Source organism: Gopherus flavomarginatus, chromosome 1 (assembly GCF_025201925.1).
Source record: "Gopherus flavomarginatus isolate rGopFla2 chromosome 1, rGopFla2.mat.asm, whole genome shotgun sequence".
Taxonomy (NCBI): Eukaryota; Metazoa; Chordata; order Testudines; family Testudinidae; genus Gopherus; species Gopherus flavomarginatus.
This window is the reverse complement of record NC_066617.1, coordinates 27,790,899-27,802,703: the sequence shown is the minus strand read 5'-3', so window position 1 is coordinate 27,802,703 and position 11,805 is coordinate 27,790,899. Positions and strand designations below refer to the sequence as shown.

Sequence of the window (11,805 nt, the reverse complement as noted above, 5' to 3'; positions counted from 1 at the left end):
AATCTCAGTCCTTTTAGACTCCACAGTTGCTGGCAATCCCAATCAAACAACTTCAGATTCAGGTCTGAGTGTGGCACAGCAACATAAATATCTATCTTGGTGATGAAAGGCTTCTTAAATAAACTATAGCTTTTTCCTCTTCAGGGAATTATTGTAAAGTGGCTTTCAGCACAGACATCCATACACTCTTGACTTCCAGTGGTGAGAGTAATGTGGCCATTGCAATCTATAAATTACCATGGGTTTCAAAAGCAGATTTAAGTCTAAAATGTAACCTAGGCTGATCTCTGACACAAACTGGAGAAAGAGTCCCTGCTTCTGCTGCCCTGGGCCCAGCACATGCCAGGGCCCGAGTCCCGACACAGCCCTGGACTCTGTCTGATCCCCTGGGCCCAGCACCAGCCTTTACAAATAGTGGCTTCAAAACTCAATCTCTCTTCTCCACACTGGTGGTATAAGGAAAATTTAATCAATCACTCAGAGAGGTTGTGTGAAAATGCTGAGAAGCCTCCCAGCTAGCTCCCAGGCTGCTCCCTGTCTTCCCCATCCCATCCCCATCTGCTAACCAGAGGCTGCTCCCCATCTTTCCTCATCCTGTGCACCACCCTCTGGGCTGCTCCCCATTTTCCCGCATCCCATCAGCCATCACTCAGCTGCTCTCCATCTCCCCCCCCCCCGCCCGGCTGCTCCCTGTCTTCCCCGATCCCCCTCTGCCATCCCCTGGCTGCTCCGTTGCTCCCTCTCCACTCCCTGGCTGCTCAGTCTTCCCTCATTTCATCCCATCCTCCTCTGCCACCCCCAGCTGCTACTCCTCCATCCCCCGGCTGCTTCCCGTTCCCCTCCCCCCCGGCGGATGCTCCCCTCTATCCCCCATCCCATCCCCAGCTTTCATCCCCCGGCTGCGCCCCCTCCACCGCCCGGCTGCTCCGTCTTTCCTCATCCACCACTCCCGGATTGCTCCCCCTCTACTCCCCATCTGCCCCCATCCCATCTGCAGCGCCCCGGGTGCGCCCGCTCAGCTGCTCCCCATCTTCGCCCATCCCCATCTCTGCCACCCCCGGCTGCTCCCCTTCTTCCCGCAGCCCCCTCCCCGGCTGCTCCTTCTCCTCCTGCGGCTGCTCCGCCTCTTCCTCCAGCCCAGCCTCTCTGCAGCCACCTCCCCCCCGACTCCCTCCCTCCCTCCACCGCCCCCGACGTCCCCGTCCCACCCCGGGCACCCGCCAACCCGCGGGCCGCTCCGCCTCCTCCCCTTCAGCGCCGCCCAGGCCTAGGAGGCACAGTTCACCCCCGCGACCCCTAACCTCGGGTATGGGCACACTAAGGGCGCCGATGCTGGGAGACTTCAATTTCCTAACGCGCATGTGCGCACAGTTGGCACGTGCGCATTCAGGGGACCATGGGAGCAAGGTGCGCCTGCGCGAGGGCGGGCGCTCGGTTCGGAGTCAGCGCCAGGCAAGGCAGCGTGTCGGGTGTGGGTGAGTGTCCGGCTCTGCGGCCGGGAGTGCGCGTGCATCCTGCCTGGGCCCCGGCTCAGCGAGGGGGGCGTCAGGGCTGCCCCGACGCTGAAGGGGCAGGATCCTCCCGAACGCAGCCGTGTCCTGGGTGCGGGTGGGCGAGGCCCCCCCCCACGTCCTGGCGCGGCTGGGGCAGGCTCGGAGTGAGGGGGGAGTTGTGAGGCGAAGTCCTGGCGCGCAGGGGCACGGAGCTGGGGTTGCCGCTGGCGGGATTGCCCGTTCCAGGCGCTTTCCGCTGGCTGTTGGGCTGACGTGTTGGCAGAACTGAGGGATGTTTTCATGCAAACTCCCCCCCCCCCTTAGTACTGGGGGTGGGTCTGCAACCAGGTGCCCCTGCGATTTCCACCTGCGCTGACTATGACAGGGTACTGGCGGGAGCAGAGGTGCACGGTTGAATTCCTTCCCCTGGCATTGAGGGGGATAGTATATCTGTGACATTGGTAAAGTAGCCGCCTACCTCAAAGCTTGCCGCAAAGGCAGGGTTGTTTGGTTGGTGAGTCCTGGGCCTATTCTGAATCCTGTGTGGGGTATAATGTAGTGCCTTTGGGAGGTGGCAAAATAAGGTGATTGTATTGTCGTCATGCACTAATGTGATGTCGTGACATGGCAGCACAAATAGTGTGATGTCAAGATGCACTTTCACACAGTGATACTGTTTTTTTTCATGCAGAAGAAATGGGTGGCAAACCTTGAGAATCAGGACTGTTTGGTTCTCCCCCTTCCAGTCCAAGAACAGGGATGCTGTTCGTTCTTTCTTTCTTTCATTGTACAATATGCATAAAAAGATTTGCCTCCTGTGGGTATTTTAATGTTTGTAAAGCACTTGGTGTACCATCTTTACATAGATAACACACAGGTCTGCCTCTCAGCTAATGAGGTCTCTTGCGTCATCTAGTCCTATCTCAGCTTGTTTTTCTGACATCTCTTCCTGGATGTCCAGTCATCATTTTAAATTTTCTTTTTTTCTCAAGTTCTCCCATCTGGCCATTTTCTTTATCAGAGTAGACAACACCGCTATTCTCCCTGTCACTGAAGTAGTTTAGGTATCATCTTTGACTGGGCCATTGTGTTTTTTATCTTGCCTTTAAAAAAAAAATCTTTAAAATCTAGCCTTTTCTCTCTCTCTCTACTAAGTGAAGACTACCCAAACGCTCATCCTGACTTGACTGCTGTAACTTTTGCTTTCCTCCAGTCTATTCAGATTAAAGATCATTTTTCTAGTTTGTCATTCTGATCATGTTGAATCCCTCTTTGAGGTGTCCACCTGCTCCCCATTGACTTCTACATCAAATATATAAGTTTCTTATTGTTACCTTTTAAGTCTCTTCATAACTTAGCCCCATCTCCTAACTGATTTAGTAACCTATTATAATGTCAGCCTCTGCTTTTACTCTGCAAGTGTTCCCATCCCTTATTACCCACCAATCAGCTGCTTGCTTAAACACCTCTATGCTTGCTGCCATGCTACCCCTTATGCTTAAGGAAAACTCCCTGATGAATATCTGAAGAGCCACTATATTATCTTTCATATCCTTCTTTAAGGCTGGTCTCAGCTGTGACGCTTACTAATCTCATTATGCTAATCATGGCTAAGCAGATGACCAGCTGAGACTATTTCTTTTCTTTTCCATACTCCTTTACTTCCTATCTTTACCCTCAAAAAATTAAGTAAAAACTACCTGCAATCCGTGTAACTAGCAAAGTTGTGACAGCATATTTATTGCTTATTTGTTGTATTCACTCCTGCCCTTTTGTTTGTGTCTGTAAGTTGTAAACCTTTGAGGGCAGTTATTCTTTTTTTTGTTTCTATTTCTGTATAATGTCCGGCACTATTGGGTCCCAGTTCTGAATGGGGTCTTTGGGTTCTACCACGATATAAGTAACTAATCATCATTGCCATTGGTTACAAAGTCTGATTATAAGAAGAGATTGTCACCTCTTATTTAGTTTACTTTTATTTCCCCACATATGAAAAAATAACATTTTATTTTTCAGGTCATTGCTTTGATCCTTCTTGCCTCTTGGAAGGTGACATGCATATGCATTTATATGACTGATGACAGAAACTTGACTCAAAATGCCTAATTTCGAACATCCAGAGTATCCTGAAGCTACCTTGCTTCACTTGGAAAGTATGGTGCCCTGTCGAGAATCCCAAGTGTCATCACTGTTGTCAATATTTGGAGAGGTAGCTCGTTCTATATTGTGTATTTGGGTAGATTATAGATGTTCAACTAAGATGTTTGTTTTGACGGACAGGCTGAAAACAAACTTAAATGTATTATTACTCCGAGCTAGGCTAGCTGTTTACATTGTAATTTGAAATTTTGTCTGATAAATTTGAAAACACAAGATCTTCTAGCTCAGGGGTCGGCAGCCTTTCAGAAGTGGTCTGCTGAGTCTTCATTTATTCACTCTGATTTAAGGTTTTGCGTGCCAGTAATACATTTTAACGTTTTTAGAAGGTCTCTTTCTATAAAGTCTATAATATATAACTAAACTATTGTTGTATGTAAAGTAAATAAGGTTTTTAAAAACGTTTAAGAAGCTTCATTTAAAATTAAATTAAAATGCAGAGCCCCTCAGACTGGTGGCCAGGACCCGGGCAGCGTGAGTGCCAGTGAATGTTTTTAGAAGGTCTCTTGCTAGAAGTCTCTAATCTATAACTAAACTACTGTTGTATGTAAAATAAATAAGGTTTTTAAAATGTTTAAGAAACTTCATTTAAAATTAAATTAAAATGTAGAGCTACCCGGGAGCAGTGACCAGGACCCAGGCAGTGTGAGTGCCACTGAAAATCAGCTTGCATGCTGCCTTTGGCACGCGTGCATAGGTTGCCTACCCGTGCTCTAGCTGCTGTGAGCAAGGGGGAGCTTTATAGCTATTTTTTCCCCTCCTGGCTGCTGTTAGTTGGCTTTCTGCTACCAGTCATTCTTAGCTGCTGTGAGGTGGTGATAGGAAAGATCCTTGCCTCTCTACTCCTCTCACAGCTCAGCTTTTCTTGGGTGGTGCTGCCCCACGGGAGTGTGCAGCCCCGGCCCCCAGAGTGCTGTGCGTGCAGCGGCAGGGCTCCGGATGAGCGGGGAGCACCTCTCCCTCCCCACAGAGCGAAACACTACCCCGCAGGAGCGCGCAGCCCCAGCCCCCAAAGCGCTGCGTGCGTGGCGGCAGGGCTCCAGGGGAAGGTGTGGGAGGGGCTGGAGGCTTGCTGCACTTGGCCGGACACTCCGGCCCAGGAGCGTGGACCCTGTGGCTTGCCCTGTCGGCAGGATTTTTAATGGCACACTGGAGTCCTGGCAATCCACAATGTGCCATTAAAAATCAGCTCACGTACCATCTTTTGCACGTGTGCCATAGGTTGCCAATCCCTGGTCTAGATAATTAGTCCTGCCTTGAGTGCAGGGGACTGGACTAGATGACGTACTGAGGTCCCTTCCAGTCTTACACATCTGATTCTATGATTTTTAGTACCGTACTATGAGCCTGAGGCTGTAGATTTTGTTTTTTTGCAGCGTAGATGTACCCTTAAAGGGCCAGAGTCTGACATTTTTACACATGTTGAATAGTACTCTGCAATTAGTGCCATCATTATCAGTGGGACATCTTGACAGGTAAGCTACTACTCAACATGAGTAAGGGTGGCAGAATCAGAACACTTTTTTGTCCCTAGAGAAGACATGATCTAACTCAGGTTAGCTCTCTTGAGTTAAAATCCCAGTTATCATTTTCTTGTGAGTTAACAGATTGAAGTAAAGCCAACAGACTGCCTTGTCTTCACTAGAATTTTACCTCAGTTTAGCTAACTTGAGTTAAGAACACACCCTTTGCCTAATGAAGAGACAGCCTTAATAGTCTGGAAGTTTCAGTGGTGGCTTTAGGGTCTTTTTTGAACCCTGCTTTCAGGTTTGGAGGACCATAGAATCAAAGTGATAAAATACCATGTTGCATCTTAATGAGTGTTCTGTATTTGAGTCTCTTAATTTAAAACAAAGCTTTTCTTCTAGCAGCAAACTAGATGAGCCAAAGTTCTCTAAGTCTCAGAAATAAAGAGAATGTTAGGTATTAAAATTTCTAAACTTTTTTTCCTAGCGTCAGCATTTTAGCTTCCCATCCATCTTTATCTACGGACATACATCTAGTGGCAAGACCTATGTGATGCAAACTCTTCTAGAAACATTAGAGGTAAGAATAAATTCTTACGGAATTCATAAAACACTTTGAGCCAATGAGGAATTAAAAAAAGTTCCCAAACTAGCTACTTCCAATTTGGTGGAAAATTGCAGGAACAATTTATTTTGCTCCTATTTCTTGTCTGTTATTCTTACAGTATCTCTTCCACTTATTGCTTGATTGCCACATAAAACACCACCTTTCTCATCAAGGATGCTGCACAACATAATGCAAATTAAAATAGAATAAACTCATAATATTCAATATTGATAAAAGAAAATGTTCTGGAGTTGGTGGGTCCAGTACAGAAAGGTGGGTGAAAGGTCATTAATAAAGGGCCACTGTTGATCATAATCAGCCTGGCTTGAAATTAAAAAAACAAGCAAACAAAAATACTTGGATTTGATTTATTTTTTTTTCTCTAAGTGGGGAGTGGTAAACTAAGATGGCTTTCTGGGCTGACTGGAGCAAAGACAACACTCACTGATCTGAGACAATCATTTACAGCTCACTTTTTTTGAGCTGAGAAATTCACCTTTCAATCCATTTTATTTGCTTATAAAACTGTATTTGTATGCATGTTACAAATACTAATCCCAAAATGCTACCAGTTATTGGCTGTTTGTATTACGATGATGCCTGGAAGTCCTGATCTTGTTCAAGGCACCATTTCATTAGGTCCTGTACAGTATATGAGTAACAAATTAATCATCTGGTAATCAGAAATGTAGCATCATTCACCATTTTCTAACATAATTTACAAAAGTAAAAATTAAGAATCTGAATAACTCGTGCGAAGCCATATAATTGTTTAAATAAAGAACGAGAGCAAGCGCAAGTGCATATCCTGCTGGTATATTTGGGAAGTATCCGAATATACCAACTAAAATGAATGAGTCTCTCTCTAGGAAATTACTAAAGTACGAATGCAAAACAAGATTAAAATAAATAATTTAAATCAAGTTTTTCCTGATCACTGATTTAATTCATGATTAAAATTAGGGCTGTCAAGCAATTTAAAAAAAAAAACAATTAAAATTAATTGCGATCATGCAATTAAACAATAGAATACCATTTATATAAATATTTTTGGATGTCTGTAATAAAAATAGAGAGATCACTGTATACTTTGTATTATGTGTGGTAATTAAAATCAATATATTTGAAAATGTAGAAAAGCATCCAAAATATTTAATAAATTTCAATTGGTATTCTGTTGTTTAACAGTGCTAATAAAACTGCGATTAATCACCATTAATTTTTTTGAGTTAATCGCGTGAGTTAACTGCACTTAATGGACAGCCCTAATTAAAATTGATGGTTTTAATCCCTTATATTTAAATCAGTGTGCCCTGATGTGCAGTTACACTGGTTAGCTATGTGCACAGCTAGCAGAGTGAGTCAGAATGATTTTTTTAAAATTAACGAAATGTCTTGAAGTCCTATTGGCCATGTTGTTGACTTATTTATGGGACAATAAAAAATTTGGATAATACTGACTTCAATAATGTAATCTAAATTATGATTAATTGTATCATTATAAACCTTCAGTTTTTGGTTTCAAATATTTATTTCCTGTATGAATATGAAATTCCGTATTAGTTGGGTGTTAGAATTTAAGGTAGGTGTAGACCTCTTGCAAGATAGCAGATGTATAAAGCTTAAATATTGGACCTTGATGTATTATTTAACTTCCCAATAGACTGCCATAACTGAAAGCTCATTTTGCAAACCTGCTGTCATGCGTTGTTAAGCATGTTTAAGGTCTGATTTGAGCAATGTAATAAGGTAAATAAGATGTCATATAAAATGCGAGCTTTGAGAATCTTAGAGCTAGGCCAACCTAACTTTATCCACCTTGTTGGCTTCTTTTACCTTGTTTTATTGATTCCCTTCTTCCTTTACATGACTTTTTTTTTTTTTGGTTTGGTTTGGCTGAAAATTGCATCCTGTTTGTGCACTTTATCATGTGAATTTGTTGCATTGACGGTGGTGTCAGAGGAGCTGCAGCCCCTCTCCCTTTAATTGGTTAACCGGTCAAATGATATAATTTTAATCATTTAAACAGTTATCTTTTAAAACTATATTTACATCCCTAGTTAGGATAAGTCCAAGAGAAGGCCTCTGCCTAGGTATTGCTGAAGTGGACAAAGTTTTTCTATACGTAACCATTACATCCTTGTGGGGGTCTCTATACGTGAGGGACGTAGATATTCTTCACACAAGCTGTAGAGGCTACTTTGGACCTAATGGAACATGTTCTATGTTGCTAAGTCATGCAGGACAGTTACGTTGAGTTGAAACCATACACTTAGACATCAGTCACTTGACATGACAACTAGATCTTTGTGAAGCTTGTGAGAACAGTGCTTTAAATTGTCTTAAACAAATTCTCCTTTGAGTGTTGGTTATTGCTACTTAATCTCCCATGAGTGAGGTGCTACTTAATCTCCGATGAGTGAAGCTCTTCTTTACAATACTCTTTACAAAAGAAATAAGGATGCTTCCTACTAAACATTGTTTGAATAGATTGTCGGCATGTATCCACGCTTTCCCAGATCCACTGAGCCTTTGATATGGGTTCTAATTAAGTGGAACGACACTCATATTCTCAGTACCGGGGCTTCTATGTATAACCTTGCATGAGAGGTTTAGTTCTGCAAGGATTGTGTGTCCTAGTGACTACTGCTTTCCAGACGGTTTTGATGTTCAGTGAAGAACAACAACATATATTTCTTGAAGAGTGAGGCTCTATGCCGCCAACCTATTTTAAGAGCTACAGTTGCTACACAAGTAACCTTTCTTTCCTTACATATATGTGAGTGACAGATAGAATAATAAAAATAGAACCAATATTGTTGCTCCATTAAGGCAGATAACTTTAGCTTTTGAACATTAAAAAGATACTGCCAAAATTGACAGGCCTGAAATTTTACTTAGAAGTAGCAGTAAAATCACCTCCCCTTTTTATTTCTTATTTTAAAGCTATCTTTTTAGTGCTGAGATCTCAAAAAAAAAAAAAAAAAGTGTAATGGCTGAAGCAGTGAGCGAAGTCACAAAACTGGAACTCTTCTGCTGTAAACAAAATAAGGAGAGCTCTGGGTTTTCATACAATTGGGGGCATGTGTTCCGGTGAAGTTTGTACATAGATCGTGCTGTCTCTCTAATTGGTCAGTTTCATTCCTCTGACCAGTCTTGGAGTCCAGGTGGATTGATTTAAATTGTCAAGTGCAAAGCCTCAATTTAAATCTTTTAATCAGCTTTTCCATTAGTACTTCAGTTATTTTCTAATGAGAGGTGCATTCTCATTGGTTGATATAACCATGGTTATATCAATCAAATAGAGCCTTAACACTACATTTGGTACTCCTTTTTGCTACCTAGCAGGGTATGCTGTAACTACGTTTATTTAACAAGTTATATATCTTAATATTTTCAGAGTCTTATTATTTGTACGTTTTATTATGTTAGAAAATGGTGAATGATTTATTGCTTATTTACTAGATAATTAACTTTTTGCTCATGATTGCTATCAAGCTGCATTAGGATGGTAAATGGAGTTTAATTAAACACACAACAGCATGTAAAACTTAATTTTTATTAAACAAACCTTAAGTTTTGTATATATAAACTTCTCTAGTCAAAATATGTTTCACATTTACAACTAAATGATTTATTGAACAGAGGGATTAGTGGTAGGCAGTGAATTAAATTGATTATTTGAGGTCGGCCTAGAAAAATAATGTACCTAATAGGCTGACCTATTGTGCTACATTTATGAATCTACAAAAGTTAGATGTTTTCCCCCTGATTCTTTCTTTATATAGAAAAGCAGTCTTCAACTCAGTTTTTCATAGAGGCTCATGAGTTTAGAATATTTTATTTTTATGTAAATGTTTTAAGAAATATTAAGTTTAGGCCTTTACCTATTTTGTTTTAAATTCACATTTCATTTTAAACAGACTTATTTTTTAAAAGAACTTCTTATTTAAATAACAAAAAAATTGTCATTTTTATAATCCACTCTGAAAGGAGTTAAATATGCAAATAACCTTACGGAAATAAGAATCTTATGTATTTCAGTGCTTTGACTACACAGGACTTAGCACACAGAAGAAATAAGAGATGTGTACCATGTTCACACAGACTTGCAACCCAAAACAAACTGATAAATCTAAATTGTAGCATAACAGCCTTGAAACGTCAATATAAATAATGCTGTAAGGTGATCTCAGGGCTTTTGTTAATGAAAAGTGTTGCAGAAATTGATTTGAGAAATGAAGTGAGGAGATGAGAACCTGAAATAGTGAAGCACAGTTATTGCCACAGTACAAGCTCGTGGCAGGAATGTCTTTGAATACACGTCATGCTATATGTAATGCTTCCAATCATCAGCTCATTTTCACAGATAAATCATGGGTGCATGCTCCTGACAGTGCATTGGAAGTATAGATCAACATCTTGTCTCGAGTGTATGTGGAAGTTGCGTTCCAAATATTTTTTTCCTATTTAAACTAAATCCTTGATATTTTTTTGTTTGACATGAAACTTTACTGTCAAATGAAAGTCTGAGACCCAGCCTGAGTCCGATGCTTTTGACCCAGTAATGTGTAATACATTTAAAAAAGTGTTTTTGATCAAAAATATATCTTCGTTTTTCTTCTTGTGAGTTATACTGAAGAGAGAGTTTTTTAAATATAAACATAATTTACTGATTGTTTCATATTAGTAACTCTGTCACAATATAATATGGTTAAAAATCTGTTTACTTGCTCTTTGTGGTATGTAAAATTTTGAATTGCTACAGATATTATAATCTTTTATTGATCCTATTTCTGTAAATACTGGATCCTGTTGATGGCGATGCAGTTTATTCCTATGTCTTCTTTTGGGGAGCAAGGAAATTAGAATATTGAGCTCTGATTTTTTTTAACCATTTGGATGATTTTTTATCATTTGTATTTTCTTTCAATATAACTAAATTAGATTGTCTGTCTTTTCTCATTTTTTAGCTTCCTCATGTGTTTGTGAATTGTGTTGAATGCTTTACTTCAAGGCTGCTTTTAGAGGAAATTTTGACCCAGTTACAGAGCCTTTCATCTGAAAATAAACACAGTTCTCATGTGCCCTGTGACACATTTAATGACTTTGTTCGTCTGTTTAAGCAAGAAATTATTACTCAAGATCTACAGAATCAAACGGTATATATTGTAAGTAATGTAACTTGCATGTTTTTCCTATTTTTATTTTGCTAAAATGTATTTATAAGAGTTCCTTTATGTATGAAAATATAGGTGTTGCTCATCAATTTACATAGGATTTCTGTGTTGTACTGTGTGAGCCTGACTCATAGATAATTGAAATTAATGAGATTCTTTCAGCTGATTTCACTGGGGTTTGCTTAGGCTCTATATGCCTATTTTTATAAAACTATTCACATGCAAATGCTAAATAGTTAACTAAAAATTTTAACAAATAAAGGTTGCCAGAAGAGAAAACTGAGTTGATTTATAATGAGGTAGAGAGTCAACCTCACAAATCTCTTTTGGGAGATAGTTCTACTAGAAAGAAACCGACTAGGGGAAGCTACATGTGGAGTACCCAAGTGAAGAGAGTAGCTAGGCTAGCACAATTTAATCTAGAGATCATGCTGATTGGTTCCCTTATAAAAAGTTGGGTGTTGAACTCTCATAAAACTTCTTCAATTTTCAGTAGCAAGATTTAAAACTCAGTTCTTACCTTTAAAGGCAGCCAGAGTGGAGAAAAGTAGAGCAATGAAAAGTTAATTTGACAAAACGTTGTAGATCATGTGAACAGTGGGTGGAGGAAGAAGTCCAGCAGGAAGACTGTAGTTGTATTCCAAGTGAAAAATAATGCATAAAGCATAGTTGTAGTAGCGGAGAACTTGAAATAATATAAATAGTGGACACACTCTCCAGAATGTATTTTCTTTGGGGAAAAAAGGAACTAAAAATTTGTTAAAGGAGGCCAAATTGACCATGTGATTAAAATTGAAGGTGTTCAGATTGCAAGTTTGATGTCACTGGAAGCCTTTTTTTTTTTTTAAATATTCCCTCTAACCAGTTGTGTGGTGTTTTGCCTTGAAGTCAAGTAAGAAAGA

General features: G+C 40.6%; 1 protein-coding gene across 9 annotated transcripts in view; it reads left to right on the top strand.

Moving 5' to 3' along the window:
- The first annotated feature begins 1,404 nt into the window (after nucleotides 1–1,404).
- ORC5 (origin recognition complex subunit 5) overlaps nucleotides 1,405–11,805 on the top strand; it is a 124,407-nt gene continuing 114,006 nt past the window's right edge. For all 9 annotated transcript variants that reach the window (XR_007769899.1, XM_050925909.1, XM_050925884.1 and 6 more), the window contains exons 1-4: nucleotides 1,405–1,475; nucleotides 3,510–3,702; nucleotides 5,604–5,696; nucleotides 10,697–10,894. Coding sequence is in view for 8 of the 9 variants with exons in the window: in XM_050925909.1 (XP_050781866.1) it covers nucleotides 3,592–3,702; nucleotides 5,604–5,696; nucleotides 10,697–10,894 (402 nt within the window). In the remaining variant the exon portion in view is untranslated. The remainder of the gene's footprint in view (nucleotides 1,476–3,509; nucleotides 3,703–5,603; nucleotides 5,697–10,696; nucleotides 10,895–11,805) is intronic.